The sequence below is a fragment of the Berghia stephanieae genome, chromosome 5, assembly GCF_034508935.2.
Source record: "Berghia stephanieae isolate SIO BIC M18660-M18661 chromosome 5, UCSD_Bste_1.3, whole genome shotgun sequence".
NCBI classification, from domain to species: Eukaryota; Metazoa; Mollusca; class Gastropoda; order Nudibranchia; family Aeolidiidae; genus Berghia; species Berghia stephanieae.
Genome location: NC_088364.1, coordinates 48,673,107 through 48,695,616, shown reverse-complemented (window position 1 = coordinate 48,695,616; position 22,510 = coordinate 48,673,107). Strand labels below are relative to the sequence as shown.

The following is a 22,510-nucleotide window of genomic DNA, read 5'->3' as shown; positions in this document are numbered from 1 at the left end:
CGGGGAGCAGATGATTGAATCATCAACCCTTTCGTGGCAGACTTCTGCAAGATTGCCCATGTTGAGGGAATCACTCCACCATGAAAGATTATGGCAATCTGTATCAATATTGACCATAGTCTTTGACGTTCTGTCGGTGCTTTTTTGACTTTGACGTTGACAATCCTACTTTCTCTTCATTCTCGAGTTTTCAGCAAGTACTGTCCACGACACGTCAGATCAATGTTGCTAGCATACTTTTACATATTTCTCTCATTTCATAGTCATGGAAAGTGTCCAGTAACTGTTCTTGCTTACTGTTCCAGTTACAATGTAAGATGTATGACTTCCGACGAAGTTGTACACTGATATATGAGATGTCAGATGTCACCAGCCAGTGGCAGTCAGCAAAGTTGTTGCACTATATAGTCATAGTAGTATAGGGATGTGCCAAGGCCAAATGTCTTGTCAAAACAGAGACACTTTTGTTATTGTATTGAACAAGACAAGATAAGTTGTGACGAGTGTATATAATGTATATATTTTTTTTTTTCATATTTAAAAAAGATATCATCATTATCATATGTCAATTGAACCTGTTAATAATCTTATGAACTTATGTATGGGTGCACATATTAGCAGGTCTGACTCTGACTGATAACCGTCCCCATGCAATATTGGAATTGGGCATGGTCCTGGTTTAAGATTGTTTTAATTTTAATGACCATATTTTGCATCAGTTTGAGAGGATTTCCATTACAATTACAACAATAACAATGAGACCAAAACAATTTGGGTCAGATCTGAAAATAAGTACACGTCAACATGATCTTTGGAATCAGAGAAAATGAAAATTCATGCAATTTTTGTAAATGGTAATTTTCACAAGATATTGTTTATTAAATTAATTGTTTAGCTGGATGTTGGATGAGGAGGATTTTTACTGCCAAATTTGTGACTTTCAATCGTCAAGAGCACTGATATAATAATATATATTTTTACATCGTGTTCTGTCCTTAGTTTTTCCATGTAAGTTAGTTACTTTGATGTCTACAAGCTCAAACACAGTCACTTTCGTGTCAAGACTTCCTTTCCTTTCTATTCTAAACTATGTCTTAAAATTTTTAAATATCATGTTTTGATTGTAAATGAAGTTTGCTTTAAAAAGAAAGGTCATACATGTTTTTGAAACATACTCTCAGGACAAATTAATCCCTTTTATCCCTCCCCCAGACATTTAATATTGCCTTTATATTTACAATTTTTACTTGTCATTTTTCTTCCAGTACAAAGAGGGAGATGAAGTTGTGTTGTGGATGAACACAGTAGGCCCTTACCACAACAGACAAGAGACGTACAGCTACTTCTCACTACCATTTTGTCGGGGTCAAAAGGCCAGTATAGGTCATTACCATGAAACTTTGGGAGAAGCCCTGCTTGGGGTTGAACTTGAGTTCAGCGGCATTGATATTGACTACAAAGGTAATGATAAAGTGCTTACTGAATAGCTCTGAACCTAAGAAATATTAATTTTCCGGTTGTTAGAATTTAGAAATTTTAAAAAATGAAATTCTAAGACACTTTTACACCAGAAAATTATATTAATTGCCTAAAATTGCATTCACAATTGACTTCAACCAGATTTACATTGCACAATAATATTGATTTAATTCTCAAAGATTTTGCATAATTGGTAATACATTATATAATTTCATAACTATGTTCACATGACTATTTATAAAATATATTTTAAAAGCAGTTTATCAAATCTTATCTTATGGCATCTGTTGTATAATGTAAATATAAATTTGATCTGTCATATTTTGTTGTGTCCAGGTGATTTCAGCCACACTGAGTACTGCAGCATTGAATTGACCGAGGAGAAATATCAAGCTTTGATGTACGCGGTACAGAACCATTACTGGTACCAAATGTACATTGATGATTTACCAATTTGGGGTGAGGGCTCATCTTTTCATACTGCTTGTCATCATTTTTGTTTCTCTTATTCATTTCTAAACAAGTTTTGAAGACTGATGATCGGTAGCATTTATCGTGGGAATTGTTTGGAATGTCATTCCTAGTCATTTAATGACCAATCATTATTTAAAAAAGTAGTTTGGATGTCACACCTGTGACATATCGATATATTTACCACAGCAACACTTCATAGGGGAATGTAGATTCTAAGAACCAAAAGAATGGGTCAACTTTTGTATGAAAATGTTCTGACCATTTGTCTAGAAATTCTGTTTTTTATTCAAAGTTAAGATTTCACTTTTTGGTAAGGTAGACAAATGTATAGAAAGTCCGCTCCAATTTTATTTTTCACATCTTTTCAAGATGGTCTTTCCAGTTTCTCAATGCATGTCATCCCCGGACTTTCCTACTAGTACTAGACCATAAATTTAAATTCCCATCTATGATTGAGGTAATGGTTCATTTTCGTGTAGTTCAAACATTTACAAATCTCCAAATAAAGTGTTTTTATAAGTAACAAAAAAAAAATATTTGGAATGTTGATTAGAGGATCTACCGGCTTTATTTCTTAGTATTATAAAACAAGCGTGTACTCCCTTATTTTTAAATAAGACTGTACCATAGAGCATGTTCAATGAAAATTCAGTACAATATTGAAAAAGAATAATCTTGGTATCTGTGGAAACGACAAGTACCATCTTGGATTTATATGTAGTTTTAAATCCCTAAGGCTTTTTTTTTTTATTTATCAATTAATTTTCACCAAAATTTGTATGGGACAATAATTTGAGTATTTAAATTTAAAGCATGTAGAGCCATATTTTTTTACTTTGTTGACAGAAGAAACAATATACATGAGCAAAAATATTTTGTATTAAATATCATTTTTATTCATTTATTAATATCACATTTTCCCCCCCCCAGATTAAAATTTTGGTAGAAGTAATGTAAATTCGGCTTCTTTATTAATCTAAATGTTCTGAAGAACAATCACTGAAAGTTTGAAGCTTTTATCTTTGAAAATGACTGATCCTCAGGGGTTTAAATATTAACAATAAAAAAAATAAAAATTTAAAACATAACTTTCTTCATCTTCCTTGTCTGTTTTTGAAATAAATGTGTTTTTTTTTTCATCATATCACAACAGTTTTATGATCTAAAAGTAATTGTAAAATGAGGAGAAAGGTTAAAGAGATAATATTTATGATGAAAACTTAAAATTCTAAAAGTATCAATATTTTACCAAAATTCTTACCCCTTTAGATAATGTTTTCTATTCTTTAAGGCATTGTTGGTGAAGTAGATGATGGTGGAGATGGTCACTACATTTGGACTCACAAGAAGTTTGATATTGGATATAATGGACACTACATCGTAGATGTTAACCTTACCTCTGAATCCAAAGTCAAATTGAAGCCTGGCATAAAAATACCCTTCAGCTATGAAGTGAGTTTTTCAATTATTAATAACCGACAGCTTTAATAAACTTCTGCATAATCTTTTTGTTTTGTCCATGATGGCCAATTATGTCAGATGGGAGCACTGGGTAAGGTCTTCTGACCTCCCGTGGTCGGCAGAAGTTTTCTCTTTCCAATTTGCTCTCCGTCTTTGTTCTTGACTATATTCCTGGACCTGGTTTTGATCCTTAGCTGAAAGGGAAGCAAAGGTGTAGTTCCTCTTCCACATCATCACTACCCACACAAAAGCAACCACCACCTCATCCTCATTACTACCACTACAAATACAACAACCACTACCACATCATCATCACCAACACTACTGCTACTACAACCACAACATGATCACCACCACTACTACGCGGGTGGTTGGATGGGAGCATCACCCTTGAATCATATACCTATGATGTTCGCATGGGTGTACGATTCGATAGTGATGTCGTTTCTTCTTCTCTTTACTAGCCTATCCTGCTTCTTTGGTTTGTGATTGTATTTTTGACAGGGGATATTTTTTTTTTCTGTAAATCTTCTGCCTGTTTGTTCTTGGTTATTTATAATTTAGCTTATGATATCTTTAGGTTATGATTTTGATTTACATTTGTACCTTTTTTGTTAGATTGCTTGTTTTTTTGTTTCAGCGGTCTCTCATATAACCTCAATTGTGTTGGAAGAGACCGAAAGCAACAAACAAACAAACAAAACCACCACTACTACAACAACCACCACATCAACATCATTACCATTGCTACTCCAACCACCACCACCACATCATCACTACCACCACTACTACAACCACCACCATTGGTTTTTGAGCTTTACTTCATTTGAAATCAAGGAACTTTGGATGGTATTTGGCATTGTGTTTACTTATCATATAGTTCTAATACTAATAATCAGCTATCAATTAAGAATTATAGGATATATATAAACACAATGTCAAATGCCATCCGAATTCCCTTTTCTTGTGTGTGGAAATTTCTCTTTCGGCATTGCAATTCCTCGGAGTGGTGTCTGAATTTCCTGTGAGACAAATTTTAAATTGGCGTCTGTATATTTTTTTGGAAAGTTGTAAGATATGCTGTTTTGGTTGTTCGGCCTATTCATAATTTATTTTAGGGTTAAATATGAAAAGTGGAGATATTTAACATTTGTTGGTTGTCAAGTCTCACTATGTCTTCTTAAAATAAGGAGGTGTGGATACTTAGTCGCTATACTCTATGTTAATCTAGTGCTATTATTTTCCAATTTCATTGCTTTTCTATCTGTCAACTCATCTTCCTCTTCACTTGCATGACTGAGATCGCCTAAAGATATCGTTAGTGGATTTAGATCTCCCCCCCCCCCCCCAAAAAAAAAAAAATCCCCAAACAAACAAGAATTAAACTAAAATTTCAACCATTTTTTCTTATAATATTTAAAGTTGGTTTATTGTTTTTTAGAGTTGTACCAGAAATGTGGAATTATTTTTCTGTAGTATAAATGTATAATTTTACCAGAATAGTACAGTTGAATGCTTTTTAAAATCTACTTTTATTTGTATATTTTTCATCAAAGGTAAAATGGCGGCCATCTAAAGTTAAATTCGAGGACAGGTTCGACAAGTATCTGGATCCAAACTTCTTCCAACACAGAGTGAGTTGTGATTTGATTTATTCAGGGATAAGGAAATTGAGTCTTTATTTGTTAATTTTTAATTGCTGTTTATTAATTTCTGCCATAAGGTTAGAATATATTAAACTTCAGAATTTATTTAGCGCAATATCCACTACACTTTACAAAGGGTCCCTAGTCAACAGCAACACATAACATATAGGATGGGATGTGACGTCTGTTGGGCGATGTTACAATTTTTCCGTACATAGACCGTGCTGGTAATGACCAGGTACTCAATTTACACATGAATACGGTGGGAGAATTTGAGTATATAGCGTTTTTCAAGGACTCAACTATGCATTGCTCAAGAGGGGGACTCGAACTCTGGACCTTCCAATACGAAGGCGAGTGTCATACTACTAGACCACATAGATTTTTAGATTTCGATTAGATGGTCTGTGTAAGATGAAAATGACTTTTGCTTTGCCTACAAGTAGATGTTTCTACTTTTCTCTGATAAAAAATTCAGTGATGATAATCTTTCGCAGGATTTTGGGATTTTCTTTGAAATCTTCCGCTGTTTTTGCAGTGTCAAACATTTATTTTCTATGAAAAGCACTCAGGTGGCTCCACGGCAGAACAATGAAAAAATCCACTAGCACGTTTTACATGGAATATCACTTAACATTTAGGACAGGACTGACATTTGTAAGGCATTTATTATTATTATTATTTTAATTGAAACAATGTTGATACCTGCCAGGTTGCACCATATATAATAGGACTATAGCTCAAGTCCTCCGTGACACAAGCTGCTTGTAATACCAATAGAACACAAAGCTGTACATTGTATATGCAGCTGAATTTTTTACATGATGAATATTATTTTATTTGAAATTAATTATGCATTTTCTTTTACCATCAGATCCACTGGTTCAGTATTTTCAACTCCTTTATGATGGTCATCTTCTTGGTTGGTCTGGTCAGCATGATTCTGATGAGGACTCTCCGTAAAGATTATGCCCGTTACAGTAAAGAGGAGGATCTAGATGATATGGCAAGTTTTACATCTGCTCTTTTTTTTTTTTAGCCTAAAGTATGATTATTTTAGAGATTTGAGTTTCTAAGTTTTCAATTTTACTTTTTAAAAATATATATTTCATACTATTTTGCCATATAAATCAGCTAATCAGATTTATGTCCCCCACCTCCAAATTTATAAAAAAAAGAAAGAAAAATAGGTGGAATGTAGAAACTAATGAATTAGCAATGATTGGTATTTTGGGTGGAATGGGATTTGAGTAGTTTTATATTTTATTAGAATGCCTCAGAAGGCTTGCAGTCCTAGTAATGATAATAATTGATAATGGAAATGGCAAAAGGAGGGCCGTCACCATGAATCGCCTATTAAACAAATGAATTCAAGTGTATTAGATCTATCAATAATTAAATGTATTTTATGCATCATAGGAAAAAGATCTTGGTGATGAGTATGGATGGAAACAGGTCCATGGAGATGTATTTAGACCAGCCTCAAACTCATTGATGTTCTCTGCTCTCGTTGGAACTGGTCATCACATAGCAGTAGTGGCAGGTTGCGTCATTCTTTTTGCCATTGTAGGGGAATTGTACACAGAGTAAGAAGTTATATATCATTTGTTTTAATTTATTTTGTTAATGGCACTTAAGCAGGCCATAATTTTGATAATAATTTTAAGTGGTCTCCATTTTTAAGCACTGTCCAACTTTATGCACGCTATGGTTTATAAGCACTGAAATTACAAGCTTCCTTACCCTTGCCTTTGCCAAAAACTACTGTATCCTGTCATTGCATAGATGGACACAAATAAGTGCTTTCTCCCATAGTGGGCAGGGAGGTACATACTGTGTCTTCTATCCTCTTATATCTGTTTTCCAACTTGCTATCTGTCTTTGCCTTGGAATGAGATTACTTGGTTTTGTCCTGGTACTAGCTGGGAGGTAAACAGTCAAATGCATAGTTATTGTTTTGGGAGATGATATTTTTTTCCTCGTAAATCATCTCTCTGTTATGCATTGTATTATGTTTAGTTTACATATTATATTATATGATTTGTAAACATTTGAGTGTATTCCTCTTAGTTGGGACCTGTGCTTGTGTGTGGATGAGGCTTTTAGGTGATCTCAAACTAAGTACTTTGACGGTGTGCTCTTGGAATCTACATCTGTTCCCTATTTGAACCAATTCCCCTTTTCTTTTGTGCTTTAATTGTAATTCTAGAACTTTTCACTATCCCATTTTCTTCCTTTTTACTGGTGCTGATATGACCTTAATGTGTTGCAAGCGCCGTAAAACCCTTAAAAACAAAAAACAAATAAGTGGTTTAATTGTAAAAAAACAAGGAAGCCTTAAAAAGAACAAAAAATAATTAAAATAACTTTTTAATAGATTATTGGTTTCAAGTCTGCAGCCAAGTGTATACATTGTAGAAACTCAAATGAAAGAAATATTCCTACTATCAGGGCAAAGTTTCATTGACATGGCACACAAAAAAAAAAAAAAAATCAAAATCGACTTAAAAGAATTGTCCAGCTATACATATGTTCTGTTTGAGTTTAGAGAAGGCCCTGCTTAAAAAATGAGACCACTTTAATGACAATACATTTTACTCTCAGTGATGATTAATATGAGATCTGAGTTGCAAATGTTATTAGAATGCCTAGGAAAGGCCTAATGTCTTTGTCATGATGTTATTTAATAATAATGGAAAAGACTAAGAGAAGGGCTGTCACTATGAATCACGCATGAATTAAGCGTATTTTAAATATTGTGATATTGTTGAGGTTCCAGATTTGAATATGATTTAAACCTTTTTAAAAATTGTTTTAATTTTCTCTTATTGGTGATGCATTTCATATTTTTTTAATGATTTGCAGCTGGTTTTGAATCATAAAGGATAACACATTTTAATTCTATTTTCTGCTTTTTTTGGCTTTTACTTTGATTTTAGTTCTGAAATGTTAAAGCTGTAATTAAAAATAATATTTTTAATTGAATTGAAGTTCATGATAGTACACAAATCTGTTTACAAGTGTAATGTTCTGTTTGTTTTTTTCACCAATAATTAGTTTATATTTCTTTTCTTTTCTTTTTTTTTTTGTTTTACATCAAATGACTGGCAGCTAACCTAGGAGATGACAATTAACTATTAAAAAATAACATTTTTGCATCTCTGAGATAAAATGTATGGTTCACAAAACTAATTTTTATAAATTTTGATTACAGGCGTGGGTCATTATTGAGTTCAGCCATCTTTGTGTATGCGGCCACATCTCCTGTCAATGGCTACTTTGGGGGTAGCTTGTATGCTCGCATGGGAGGTAATGGTTTTTTTTTTTTCTCTAGATTAAGATAGTGTTAATACATTCTATCACCTTTTAGCTAAGTGATCTCACACCTGTCTTTTCAATTAATAAAATTGATACACCGATTTTTTAGGGACAAATTCGGATCTTTCCCGCCATGTTTAGATTTTTTCATGGAGAAATAGAGGATTATTTTTAAAAATTAATTTGTTTCATTGTTGTTTTTTTTTTTTTTTAAATCAATTTGTTGCCAAATTAAATTGCATACATTGTTCCACATTTTTAGTGTTATGGTAGTGTTTTTAAAAATGGCTTGGAAACTTCAATCTTATGTTGGTCTAGATTTTTGGGGATAACATTGTTATTAAATGTAGCAGATCCAATAATGCTCACACAATTTGATAATAGTTTACGTTAACACAAGCTTTCATGTTATAATCAATCATCTTTGATAAATATTAACTTTGTGGACTATGCAAATAATGTGTTATGACCTTAGCGATTTTTATAAAGTTGTCCAAGAAATGAAAAGAAAGAAAGTTTTTCATGAAGTTTCTGGTCTTTCTCACAAATGTTAATAAACTGTCCTGAAACCAGTTGCATTATTATTGGAGGGTCTTCAATGCCAAAATAGAATTTTGGAATATTTGTTCGGTTGATCTTATTAAAAGAAATGTTCATAATCGAAAGCATGTTTTTGAAATCTGTTTCCAGATTTTTTAAGAATTAAGATATTGAATGATGCCATTTGAAATAGGCTTTGGGTTGTGACTCAATTTAACTTGGGTCTTAACATCATTGAACTCAAAACTCATATTGCTTCAATATTAATCAGATCCTTTGTTTTTATGAGTTCACTCAGGGCCTTACTCTCATCAGTGCGGCTATTTGGTCTAGTGGTATGACACTCACTTTCGGATCAGAAGGTCCTGGGTTTGAGCCTCGCTTGGTGCATAGTTGAGTCCTTGGAAAAGGCTCTTTAGTCACATTCTCTCACCGTACTCAGGTGTAACATGAGTACCTGCCTTTAACAGCATTTTCTCTGTTGAAAAATTGTAATATCATCTAACAGTCATCATGTCTCATTCTACATGTTACATATTGCCGTTGGTTAGGGGTTCTTTGTAAAGCGCTTTGAGCATGTTTTGTGGATATTGCGCTATATAAAAGCTCTAGTTTTTAAAGATAATTTAAATGGAAGACCATACCAGTCAGAGGGGCTAAATAAGGGAGATTTGATAATTTTTTATTTGTGATTGTTGCTTAGAGTATTTGTTGCAAAGAAACAAATGTTTTGTAATTTTGTAATTTTTTCCAGGAAAGCTGTGGATAAAGCAGATGGTGGTGAGTGCCTTCATCATGCCTCTTTCGGTGTGTGGTACAGCCTTCTTCATTAACTTTATTGCCATCTACTACCATGCCTCAAGGGCCATTCCATTTGCTACCATGGTATGTTGTTTTTCAACAAAAAATTGATCATGTATACTAATTCTGAAATGATAATGCAAATTGTTTTGTGCTCAATTGATTTGCACAATCCACTTTTATTTTCCTATTACAGTCATAGCCATTTAAATTGGAGTATCACCTTTCCGCAAATGATGTGGAAAATACTCCTCAAGAATCATATGTCACATTACATTTCTAATTCAATTGCAAAGGAAGATGTTTGAAAATATGAACAGTCAAAAGAATTAAGAACGATTTTTAATATGCTCTGTTTGATGTCAACTTATATTCACTTAGAATATTAGACAAAGCAACACGCTTTTTCCAAATGTCTCAACATTTTAATAATGTGATTTATATTGTTTATGATCAACCAGGTGGCTGTAACATGTATCTGCATCTTTGTGATTCTCCCACTGACTCTAGTGGGGACGGTGCTTGGACGCAATCTGGCAGGGCAGCCCAACTATCCATGTAGAATTAATGCTGTGCCAAGGCCTATTCCTGAAAAGAAATGGTAGGGTGGGGACATATACTGCAAATGTGTGTTTTACTTATTGAAGGGTCGTTTTCATTATCTCTCTGTAATCTTTGGTTTACTGAGTATAAGTAAAGTCTGACAGACACTATTGTGAAAGACAAGTATCCTATTTATGGAGATACATGCAATTGTTCCTGTTAGTTTCATGTTTAAAAAAGTGGAAATAGCATGTTTGGTTTTAAGTTATAATAAAACCTATTAAAAAAAAATATTGACTGCCATTCATAGAGTGCTATTCTGAACATTAGTAGCATAGACAGCAGCAAATTTTCTAGTGTGCATTTTACTGTTGTGAGTAAAGAATGAAGATCTTAAATCTTAGGATGATACAGAGATCTGTAAACATTGAGCATCAGACTTAAATCGAATTCAAAGAGGTGTAAATGATAATTTTAATAATAATGTTTTTGTTCTATGATATGCTGTGGGCTTTATGATTTACTGGGTAACGAAGTTAATTATAATTAAAGAAAGTATAAGGGAATCAGGGCATATCCTGACCACTACATTGTTATATATAACATTGCGCATTCAACAATTTAGCAGATAGTGTTTAGAATCCATGGTTAAAGAAATAAAAGCATATTATGTAAATAATAACCAAAAGGAGAAAAACAATGAATATGAATAACTGGGTTTATTTTTCTCAGGTTTATGGAGCCAGCAGTGATCACAGTGCTTGGAGGTGTTCTACCATTTGGCTCAATCTTTATTGAAATGTACTTCATCTTCACCTCATTCTGGGCTTACAAGATTTACTATGTTTATGGATTTATGCTTTTGGTGTTCGTCATATTGGCCATCGTCACTGTATGCGTCACCATTGTTTGTACTTACTTCCTTCTCAATGCGGAAGACTACAGATGGTAAGTTTCATTTGGATAAGAATTGAACAAACAAAACTTATATGGTTTTTTGAAAGATGGAATCATTTTTATATATCATATTTGTCTTGAACTGTTCTTAGAAATTTTCTTTTCCTGATGTCATTTGTTATATATCCCACTTTTTTTAGGAATAAACTTTCACATATGCCTCAGTCATAATTAAAATGTATATTTTGTTTCAGGGCATATTATTTTTGATTAAAGCAAAGTGTTTTGGATACTTAAAAAACTTGTATTTAAATCTTAAGCTAATGAACCAATAATAGCCTCCTTGTTTCTTCTCTCTCTAGGCAATGGACAAGTTTCATGGCGGCGGCCTCAACAGCAGGCTATGTGTATATATATTCATTTTACTACTTTTTCTTCAAAACGAAGTAAGTGGAAGCAAAACTCAAAGTGTCTTATTTTTTTAGAATATTATATTATCTGTCTTGATATTTGTGCCATGTGTTTTTAAAAAATATGTTTTAAATTTTACTACCTCTTGTACAGTCATTTTATTTATTTTTAACAATACACCACTTTAATTTTTTTATTTTTAATTGTTTAAATTGTATTTGAAATTCTTGAGGGTGGTCTCAATTTGTCTTTGATGGAATTGTTTATCAATTATTTGACTGACACAGAAAGCTGATTTTTGGTTTAAATTCTCTCATTTTTCTCATTTATGTCAGCAGAAACTTTTGTCATTCACCTCTCTGTTAAAAAATGTCTAGTTATAAGCGGAATTTCAATTTAGAAAGATAGATGGGACATTTAGGTGGTCTAGAACTGACTAGACACAAAGATTGCTGGAGTGGAGTCTTTTGACTTCCCATGGTATGGTTGGCAGGAGGTCACGCTGTGTTTTCTATCCCCTGTATCTATTTTTTGAGTTGCTTTCTGTCTTTGGTTTGGAATGGGATTACTTGGTTTTGTCTTAGCCCTGACTGGAGTCCTTGACTGGGAGGGAAACAGTCAAATGGATAGTTATAGTTTTGGGACATGATGTTTATTTCCTTGTAAATCACCTCTCTGTTTTGTACTATTACATTGTTTTGTTTTAAAATATATAATGGTTTGACATTTGAGTCTAATCCTCTTAATGGAGACTATGCACATTGATAGTAGGCTCTTGGAATCAACATCTATTCCTAATTTGAATCTTTCCCCTTTGTCTTACTTTCCTTATGTGCTTTCAATTGTAAATCTATAACTTTTTTGACTACCTCCATTTTCTTCCTTTTTACTGGCATTGAAATGACCCGTATCGCACGCGCTATTAAACCCTTAAGATCAAAAACAAACATCGATTGCTTCTGGATTCTTCTGCAATTTTTTTTAGGAAATCGTTTGTGCAGGTAAACATAAGATGTATAATCTTCTATGTCATGGTCATTAAACTTCTAATAGTCAAGAAAACATTAATCAACAATAGAATAAATATGAATCTGTGCCAAAAGGTCTTTTTCATAACATTTGACAGCAGCAACATTGATTTTAAGTTTACTTTGAAAAGCTGAGAAATTATTTAGTCTCCAACAGTTTCTCTTGGATGAAAAATGAAAAATAACCAAAAACAGTGTTTGGAAAAGGCGGGACAAAGTATTAACTTTTTCATAGTTTTCAATCCTTTGAGAAGCTATTTCGGCTATTGTTTTGATGCTAGACTCCGTTTTTGAATTGTTTTTCATAATTCATAATCAAGAAATTGATAAAAACTAAATTTATCCACACCATTTCAAAATATCTTTATTTATGACTTTTTTTTTTTCTTCTGTGTCAAATGATGCGAAAATGACCTTTAGTCACAGCTTCTTTTCCCAGTACCTTTTCCAAAGTAATGCTGAGGAAAATCTGCCAATGTTTTTTTTTTCATTTTCAACTGTATGATCATTGAATAATTTAATTTTTTTTTTTTTTTTTTCAGAATGTATGGGCTGTTTCAGACCAGTTTCTACTTTGGCTACATGGCGCTTTTTAGCTTAGCATTAGGGGTCATGTGTGGTAAGTACTAAATGAAAAAATGTACACAGAGAGGAAAAGCATTTTTCCTTAACTATGAGACTCTTTTCCTCCAAGCCTTGATTGACGACCGTTGAGATACCCTCATATTAAGAGATGGGTTACATTTTATGGTCCAAGGTGTAAAATTGAGCAAGATCAAGATATTCCAAGAGGGTTTCATTTTATGGTCCAAGGTGTAAAATTGAGCAAGATCAAGATATTCCAAGAGGGTTTCATTTTATGGTCCAAGGTGTAAAATTGAGCAAGATCAAGATATTCCAAGAGGGTTTCATTTTATGGTCCAAGGTGTAAAATTGAGCAAGATCTCGGTCATACCAAAGATCAATATGAAAAAGATACTTTAATATGTAATGTTGAAATGTGTCAGAAAAATGAACCATATTCTTGGAGATTTGGTAAGGTTAATGATTGAAAAACTTTGTTTTTAGCCATTAATGCTCTTTTTATTTACCAACAATTTAATAATTCAATAATATAAGTCCAAAAAAAAAAAAAAAAAGAGAAATTATTTACGTTCTTCATCATCTAAAAATCATAAATGTTTGAATAATAAGCAAAGAGTCAGAGGAAAGTAATATGAAATAAATAATTTCCCTTTTTTTTTCTCTCCTGTTTTCAACTTACCATTGGAATTATATTAGTGTTGTTGACATGGAAATCAAACAAACTAATTGATTGCTTCTTCTTCTTGCTTTTCAGGTACATTTGGTTACATTGGAACAAGTGTGTTTGTGCGGAAGATATATTCAACTGTCAAGATTGATTAAGCCTAGCATCATGTGATAAAGACAATTTATTGAATGTGTTCTTTGAAAGACGTAGCAGAGCTTTCAACACTTATCTTATCTTGATTACTGAACAGTCATTAAATAAAATTGCAGTCATAGTTGTAGTTGTGATTCATAATCAGTGTTGACTGCTTATTTGAACACCTTGGATCAGGGGCATAATTATTATGTTTGTGATGTGATTTAAATTCCATGTTAGTAAGTGATGAAATGCAAAGTAAAGTTTGATTTTCATCGATTTTAGGCTGATACATAATAGATTGGTCGCTTTCGGGGATTATATGGCAAATCACTTCTCATGTCATGTTTCACTTAAGTTCTCTCAAGAGTTAAGTTGGTAATGCTTATTAAAAAGCGAATTTTACCCATAGTAATCATGCGAAAGCTATTTTAAAAGTTTAATGTTTTGTTCTAATACTATTGGTAAAAGTCTTCATATTGATTACGATGAATATAGCGCTAAAAAATTGGATCACTTGAGCTCGTGTTATGCCCATCCCACTTGTTCTAGTAATCACTACATCTTGTTTTTGTAGTATATGTTGCCTTTTTAAAAAAAAAAAAAATTAAAAATTAAGGTTTATTTTTTAAAAATTATTTATTTATTTATTTGAACAAATTTATTTTAAATAATGGATAAATAATAATCTGCCTTTTCATTAGTTTTAGTTTAGTGATAATGTGTAGTCTTTCTTTACAGTGGTAAAGTGGTAACTTTACTTACTTACTGATAACTACAGTGGTATCACAAAAGTCCTCATGGGTGATTCAGTTTTTAAAGTCAATATTTTTCTTTGAAAGGTGTCTTCTCAGCTTGCCTGTATTTAAGTTTGATTTGAATAGCAAGCTAAGATTTCGATTACGTCGGCAATATTTATCCTGTGGACATGTGGTCCGTATCTGTGTGAAAGTGTTGAGTATGATGGCTGTTCTATCAGTTCCTTACACCATGTTTAATTTTGCCCTCACACCATCTCATTAAATCCATTCCTCATTGTGTCTTTATATGTATGTGCCTGTTGTTGGCAATGATATTGTGATCAAATTTGTTGACATTATTGTCACCTGTGCGTATTTGAAGCTTTGTATTACTGAATGATACATGTAATTATTTGTCCCCGTGGTGATCTTTGACCTTTCTCTTCTTTGTGCTTAGTACAAATGATCTTTAATCTCTATTGATACACGAGTGTAGCAGTGGAAGAACGGCAACTACTATGACAAAACAATGAACATAGATATCATTTCTTTAACCTGGGATTAGTAAAAGTAAGAAAGAATGTAAGGGACAAACTTAAAATGAAGAGAAAGCTTCGGTGATGAATACTTTTGCAGTGCCCCTTTACTAGGCAAAGGGCACTAGGCTTGCATAACTACATATCTTTTTTTGGCCTTTTACTTATTTATATATATAACTCATGTTGGTTGCGATTTGATCTTATTGCTGACATTTATTGGATTCCACAACCTTGAAAATTCTGTGACAAATTGCCTGGAAAACAGAGATGTGACTATATGCACTATTATAAATGATTAAAGATAGAAATTGGTAAATATGGCATTTGAAATGGATTCATGAGTTTTAGTTCAGGCTAAATATGCTGTCAATATCCATTCCTAAATTGTTCATGCTAGTTATGACAATGTATACAAAGCCTTAATGACAGGATTTGAAGTATTTCTCTTTGCATCAGGTATTGATTTGAAAAGATGAACATGGCGTTCCTTCTTCATCAATGTTTTTTTCAAAGGACTTATATGCAGACCTGCCAACCTTCCCAGATTGCCCAGGGAAATTCGCGGTTTCACACTCCCATCCCCGCCTTGCAGTTTTTAATCAAATTTTCCTGGATTTTCCATCATGGAATTGGATATCTATTTTTTAACCTATATTGTGAAGCACAGTATTCCGGCATTGGTTTTAGTTTGATTCCGCTTCTCGCCTAATTTGCTTACTGTGTTGTTCACATTTTCTGGTATCTAACTAAATTTGTATTGTCATTGTCCTGTATTAGTTTATTTATTTTTTTTTTTTGACATTGTGGGCCTCAATGCTTTTCTTTTTTGAACTTTTTTTGTTGTTGAAATTTTATGTTGAGATTTGTGCATTGCGGTTTGTCTCTTATATTTATGTTACTCTTTGACCTTGGAAGATTTTCCCTCTTTTTGAAAAGTTGGCAGGTCTGTAGATGGTTAAAAGATACAGATACTTGTTGACTAATATCTATATATGTTGACTAAACATATCGTTGTGATAATATATGTGTCTGAATCACTTAAATATACGCAAACATTTTATGAATTCAAATGTGTTTGGTCTGGAATAGTGGCTTTCATCTGTTCAATAATCAATCAATTTAGAAAAAAGATTTTTTGAGAGGGTAGTGACAGGATTTTTGCTTCTTCTTCAAAATAAGGCACAGTCAGATATTCTCATTGATGTTTTGAATGAGAAGTGATGCTCTTAAAATTATTTCCCTTTCATTTTTTTCTCTCTTTCAGGTGCCATTGACTTAATTCTATTTTTCATTGTTTCTGTTTAAAATATGGCCTTGGTGTTATCTTAATTTGTGTTTGGAGATTAGGGTTCTTCTGAATTCTATTTTATTTTAAATATTTTTTTTTTTTTTTGATATGGCAAGAGCGGTATCTAACCGGATGTGGTTTAAGTAAGAAAGTTGTGATATGAAACTAGATAATGCTTACAATCTAGATAATAGAATGTTATGACATCTTTCATCCTTACATTGTCAATTGTTTTCACTTTTCACACCCTGCAAAGTTATGTTTATTTAACAAATATGCCTATTGCCCTATGTAATTGTTTTTATAATTATATGTTCCAAAGAAGAAAGAAAACCTGATTGTGAAAATGGTGTGGATAGTATATAAGCCTTGTAATTGTAGCCATGGACCAACTGGAGCTCAGACTCCACTGTTTGTGCAGTGCATTGTATTTCAAAAAGGACAAGTCTGTCACCTTTATCTGATGTACAGTCTCTATTAATTTGAGATTTTATTAATAAAGAATTGATCCTCCCATAGCGGGCAGGGAGGTACACACTGTGTCTTCTATCCCCTTATATCTGTTTTCCAACATGCTTTCTGTCTTTGTCTTGGAATGAATTACTTAGTTTTTTTCCTGGCCCTGGTCGGAGTCCTGGCTGGGAGGGAAACAGTCAAATGCATAGTTATTGTTTTGGGAGATGATATTTTTTCTCCTTGTAAATCATCTCTCTGTTATGTATTAGTATATTTGTTATTTTTTAATGTATAATGTAAGCATTTGAGTGTGTTCCTCTTTGTTGGATTTTGTTCTTGTGTCCGGATGAGACTTATAGGTGATCTCAAACTAAGTACATTGGTGGTATGCTCTTTGAATCTACATCTGATCCCTATTTATTGCCAGTTCCCCTATGTCTTACTTTCTCTTGGATGCTTCAATTGTAATTCTAGAACTTTTTACTATCCCATTTTCTTCCTTTTTACTGGCGCTGATATAACCTAAATGTGTTGCAAGCGCCGTAAAACCCTTAAAAAACAAAAAAACTAAAGAATTGATCCAGGCATCGACTCTCAATTTTGCACTGATTTTTATTGCTACCCTAGATCAAGTCAGTCTGAATAAGTTTGAAAGGCATTGATATGTACAGAATTTATTCACACATTTGTTTTTCTTCTGTGCATTTTAATGCCGAAGCAAATTAGGTGAATGTTGTATGCATTTGTTTGTTGATATAAACAGATCTGACTTTGTTTTAATTTTTCTTTTCGTTTCTTTTTTTGTTTTAATTAAAAGAAAAAAAAAGGAAGATGTACTGCCCAGTTTTAACAGTCCTGTCAAGGAAGTGAGTGATCGATTTTCTAAGCTTGGAATGGGATGTACATATCCTCTGTTAACTGCTGTAATTACTTGTTTCACCTGTTAAATTTATTTTTTCAGTGTTGATGATATTTATATTGTATAAACCAAATTAATCCTAGAATATCTTGTGTGTGGAGCATATTTTTGGTACATTTGAAAGAGCGAGTCTGGTGTATTTTGTTGTTAGTTTTTGTTGTCGATTGTCATGATTGTGTTGTGTGCCATGCCGTTGCAATTGATTTGGTATGGTATGGTGGGCAGAGTTGAGATTCCATCGGGGTGTTAGAACTTCAACTCTGGACCACTGGGTGGGGATCCTGACCTCCCATAGCGGGCAGGGAGGTACATACTGTGTCTTCTATCGCCTTATATCTGTTATCCAACATGCTTTCTGTCTTTGTCTTGGAATGAGATTACTTGGTTTTTTCCTGGCACTCGTCAGAGTCCTAGCTGGGAGGGAAACAGTCAAATGCATAGTTATTGTTTTGAGAGATGATATTTTTTTTCCTTGTAAATCATCTCTCTGTTATGTATTATTATATATGTTATTTTTAATGTTTAATGTAAGCATCTGAGTGTATTCCTCTTTGTTGGATTGTGTGCTTGTGTCCGGATGAGACTTATAGGTGGTCTCAAACTGAGTACTTTGATAGTGTGCTCTTGGAATCTACATCTGATCCCTATTTGTTCCCAGTTCCCCTTTGTCTTACTTTCTCTTGGGTGCTTTAATTGTAAGTCTAGAACTTTTTACTATCCCATTTTCTTCCTTTTTACTGGCGCTGATATAACCTAAATGTGTTGCAAGCGCCGTAAAACCCATAAAACATAAACTCTGGACCATTTGGGTTCAAAATGGGAGCTCTCTTGTTTTCTCTTCTATCCTGTTGTATCTGAAGGTTTTCCCCTGACTGGGAGGGGAACAGATTTTTTTAAATACTGTTTTTTTCTTTAAATCATCTTTCATGCATCTGTCTTTAGTGCAGGTCCTTATCTTTTACTTGTTTTGAAAGTGTCTCGCAAGTGTCCTAATACCCCTTGAAACAAAACATCTGCATATGTACTTGTTAAAAGGCTCAACGTTTGGATGACTGGCCCTACCATACCCAATACCGTCTATTGGGGTAATTTTATCTCAAAGAGAAGCCTTGCCTCTGACTATGGTCCAATTAGAGTATTTATTTTAGTGTTGTGGCAATTATTTCATTCGATGGAAGAAATCAAGGAGAAAACCATAACAAGGCTGAAAATGCTCGTTATCCAAAGAGGCAAAGTTTCTGTTTGTGGCTAAATTATCCTATTTGATGGAAGTTTGAATGATGGATGAATGGATGCAATATATGATTTTATGTTAAATTACAATAATGATGATGATGACAATTATAAACATAAAGATTGTAAATATTTCTGGGATTTTTCAATTATGATGCCAACCTTTTTTAACCAGTATTGACTGGAATATCTCAGTGTAAAATTTGTTCTGATCATGTCATATTTTGTTTCTTTGTCAGGAAAACATAAGAGCACTTTTTTGCTTTTGGGCTCTATGGAGTGGTGGTATAATATTTTCTTCTATGTTTAAGAATCTTATTTTTAAGTCAGAATCCATTTTGTAGGTTATCGACATTTGTCTTTCCAGATAATTATTATTTCATTTCATATCTCAAAATTATTAGACACTGTGGTAAAACTTATCAATAATAAATTATTGTTGAAATTGTACAAACGTTTTGTTTTATTTGCTCTCTCGCCTTTGCAGACCCAAATGCTCATTTGGTTCAGCACTTGCTTCACAAGCTGGGGGGTCCTGCTCTCCCAACTGGGTGGGGATCCTGACCTCCCATAGTGGGCAGGGAGGTACATGCTGTGTCTTCTATCCCCCCAACCCGTTTTCCAATTGTTTCCTGTCGTTGTCTTGGAATGAGATTACTTGGTTTTGTCCTGGCCCTGGCCGGAGTTCCTTGGCTGGGAGGGAAACAGTCGAATGTATAGTTATAGTTTTGGGAGATGACATTTTTTTCCTTTTAAATCATCTCTCTGTTATGCATTGTATTATGTTTAGTTTACATATTATATTATATGATTGGTAAACATTTGAGTGTATTCCTCTTAGTATGGACCTGTGCTTGTGTCTGGATGAGACTTTTAGGTGATCTCAAACTAAGTACTTTGACGGTGTGCTCTTGGAATCTACATCTGTTCCCTATTTGAACCAATTCCCCTTTGTCTGCCTTATTCTTGGATGCTTTAATTGTAATTCTAGAACTTTTTACTATCCCATTTTCTTCCTTTTTACTGGCGCTGATATGACCTAAATGTGTTGCCAGCGCCGTAAAACACCTAAAAACAAACTGCTCTCCCATAGTGGGCAGGGAGGTCACCTGCTGTGTCTTTTCTACTCCTCGATCTGTTTTCCAATTGGATTTTTGTCTTTGCCTTGGAATGAATTTATTTGGTTTTGTCCTTTCCCTTGTCGGAGTCCTTGGTATAGTTCATGTTTTGGGAGATGGATCTTTTTTTCCTAAATCATCTACGTTTGTAATGTATTGTTATATTTGTTGTTTTGAATGTGTAATGTAAGCATTTGAGTGTGTTCCGCTTAATGGGATCCTATGCTTGTGGATGAGACTTGTACTTGTAGGTGATCTCAAACTATGCACAATGGATAGTATGCTCTTGGAATCTACGTCTTTTCCCTATTTCAGACCTGCCCATTTGAAAATCTAAAAATTCGTAGTCTTAGAATATAAAAGATGGTAACCGCCATACACTCTAGCATGGTTTCCTCAAACTCATTCGAATGTCCCGATTTTTTTCCTCATCATATTTTGTTATCATTCCATTCCTTCCTCAAACTAATTTCACTCCCCGCCAACGTAAACAAAAATAAAATTTTAAAATATATTTATAAAACGGTTTTTTAATGCGCTTGGTGATTCAACCTCTGATGATTTACTGTGAAATTGACAGTTACATACGTGTTTATCGTGTGTATCTATCTACACTGCAGATGTGTCTATACAGACGCACTGGGTGGGGTTCCTGACTTCCCTTAGTGGGCAGGGAGGCGCACTTACTGTGTCTTCTATCCCACTCTATCTGTTTTCCATGTTATCTGTATTTGTCTTGGGATGAGATTACTTTTGACTTTTTTGTTTTTTGGGGTTTTACAGTGCTTGCAACACATTAAGGTCATATCAGCACAGTAATAAGGAAGAAAATGGGGTAGTAAAAAGTTCTAGAATTACAATTAAAGCACCCAAGAAAAAGTAAGACAAATGGGAATTGGTTCAAATAGGAAACGTGTAGATTCCAAGAGCACACAATTAGTTTGAAATCACCTAAAAGTCTGACCCAGACACCAGTACAAGATCCCACTAAGAGGAATACACTCAAATGTTTACAAATCATATGTTAAACATTTAAAATAACAATACATAACATGATTTACAAGGAAAAAAATATCACCTCCCAAAACTTTAACTATACATGACATTCAACTGTTTCCCTCCCAGCCAAGGTACTCTGACCCAGGACAAAACGTAAGTAATCTCATTCCAAGACGAAGAAAGCAATTTGAAAAACATATAGGGAGATAGAAGACACAGTAAATGCCTCCCTGCCCACTATGGGAAATTAGGAACCTCACCCAGACGTTTTGACTTGGTTTTGTCCTGGCCCTGGCCGGATACTCTAGCTGGGAGCGAAACAGTCAAATGTATAGTTTTGCAATATGCTATTTTTTGTCCTGCAAATCATTTCTGTTATGCACTATTATGTTTTGTATACATATTATATATGATTAGCAAACATTTGAGTGTGTTCCTCTTAGTGGTTACCTGTGCTTGTGTCTGGATGAGACTTAGATGATCTCAAACTAAGAACTTTGATAGTGTGCTCTTGGAATCTACATCTGTTTCCTATTTTAACGAATTCCCCTTTGTTTCACCATTACCTAGGTGCTTTAATTGTAATTCTGGAACTTTTTACTATCCCATTTTCTTCCTTTTTACTGGCGCTGATATGACCTTAATGTGTTGCAAGCGCCTAATTATACATAAAAGAGAGATGATTTACAAGGAAAAAAATATCATCTCCCAAAACTTTAACTATACATTTGACTGTTTCCCTTCCAGTTAAGGATTCCGGTCAGGGCTAGGACTAACTAAGTAATCCCATTCCAAGACAAAAATTCAGAAAGCACCTCGGAAAACAGATATAGGGGACAGATGACACAGCGTGACCTCCTGCCCCCTCCCCCCCCCCCCCCCCCCCCCTAGTAGGTCAAAGACCCCGCCCAGGTAATGAGAATACTTCATGTAAAATCCAGATAGATTATTTGGCTCTAAAGTGAAGTATTACCGTTTTTATTGCTTTGTTGTTGGCTGAAGAAGGACTTTGAGCTCGACACACTCTGTGTTTAATATTTAGTTCTTTTTTTAAACCTGTTGTTTCCATATTTGTAGATTAATTTTTGAATCCACAGCTTTTTGCAGCTTAGTAATTGCTTGGTCATATTTTATCAATTTCATGAATCAATATCACGACTCCATTTAAGTTTTTACAAATACCACTACCACACCGTTAGTACAAAACAAATATCTATCTACTATAAAAAATGC

The 22,510-nt window shown here is 33.7% G+C and overlaps 1 protein-coding gene across 1 annotated transcript in view; it reads left to right on the top strand.

Moving 5' to 3' along the window:
* LOC144973084 (transmembrane 9 superfamily member 3-like) overlaps positions 1-19,614 on the top strand; it is a 19,928-nt gene extending 314 nt beyond the window's left edge. Inside the window, exons 2-14 of the mRNA XM_078915097.1 lie at positions 1,266-1,461; positions 1,816-1,938; positions 3,245-3,405; positions 4,971-5,048; positions 5,935-6,066; positions 6,480-6,646; positions 8,275-8,369; positions 9,673-9,803; positions 10,181-10,320; positions 10,995-11,210; positions 11,522-11,605; positions 13,141-13,217; positions 13,938-19,614. Coding sequence (XP_078771223.1) covers positions 1,266-1,461; positions 1,816-1,938; positions 3,245-3,405; positions 4,971-5,048; positions 5,935-6,066; positions 6,480-6,646; positions 8,275-8,369; positions 9,673-9,803; positions 10,181-10,320; positions 10,995-11,210; positions 11,522-11,605; positions 13,141-13,217; positions 13,938-14,005 — 1,668 coding nt within the window. The 3' untranslated portion in view covers positions 14,006-19,614. The remainder of the gene's footprint in view (positions 1-1,265; positions 1,462-1,815; positions 1,939-3,244; positions 3,406-4,970; positions 5,049-5,934; positions 6,067-6,479; positions 6,647-8,274; positions 8,370-9,672; positions 9,804-10,180; positions 10,321-10,994; positions 11,211-11,521; positions 11,606-13,140; positions 13,218-13,937) is intronic.
* Positions 19,615-22,510: the final 2,896 nt, after the last annotated feature.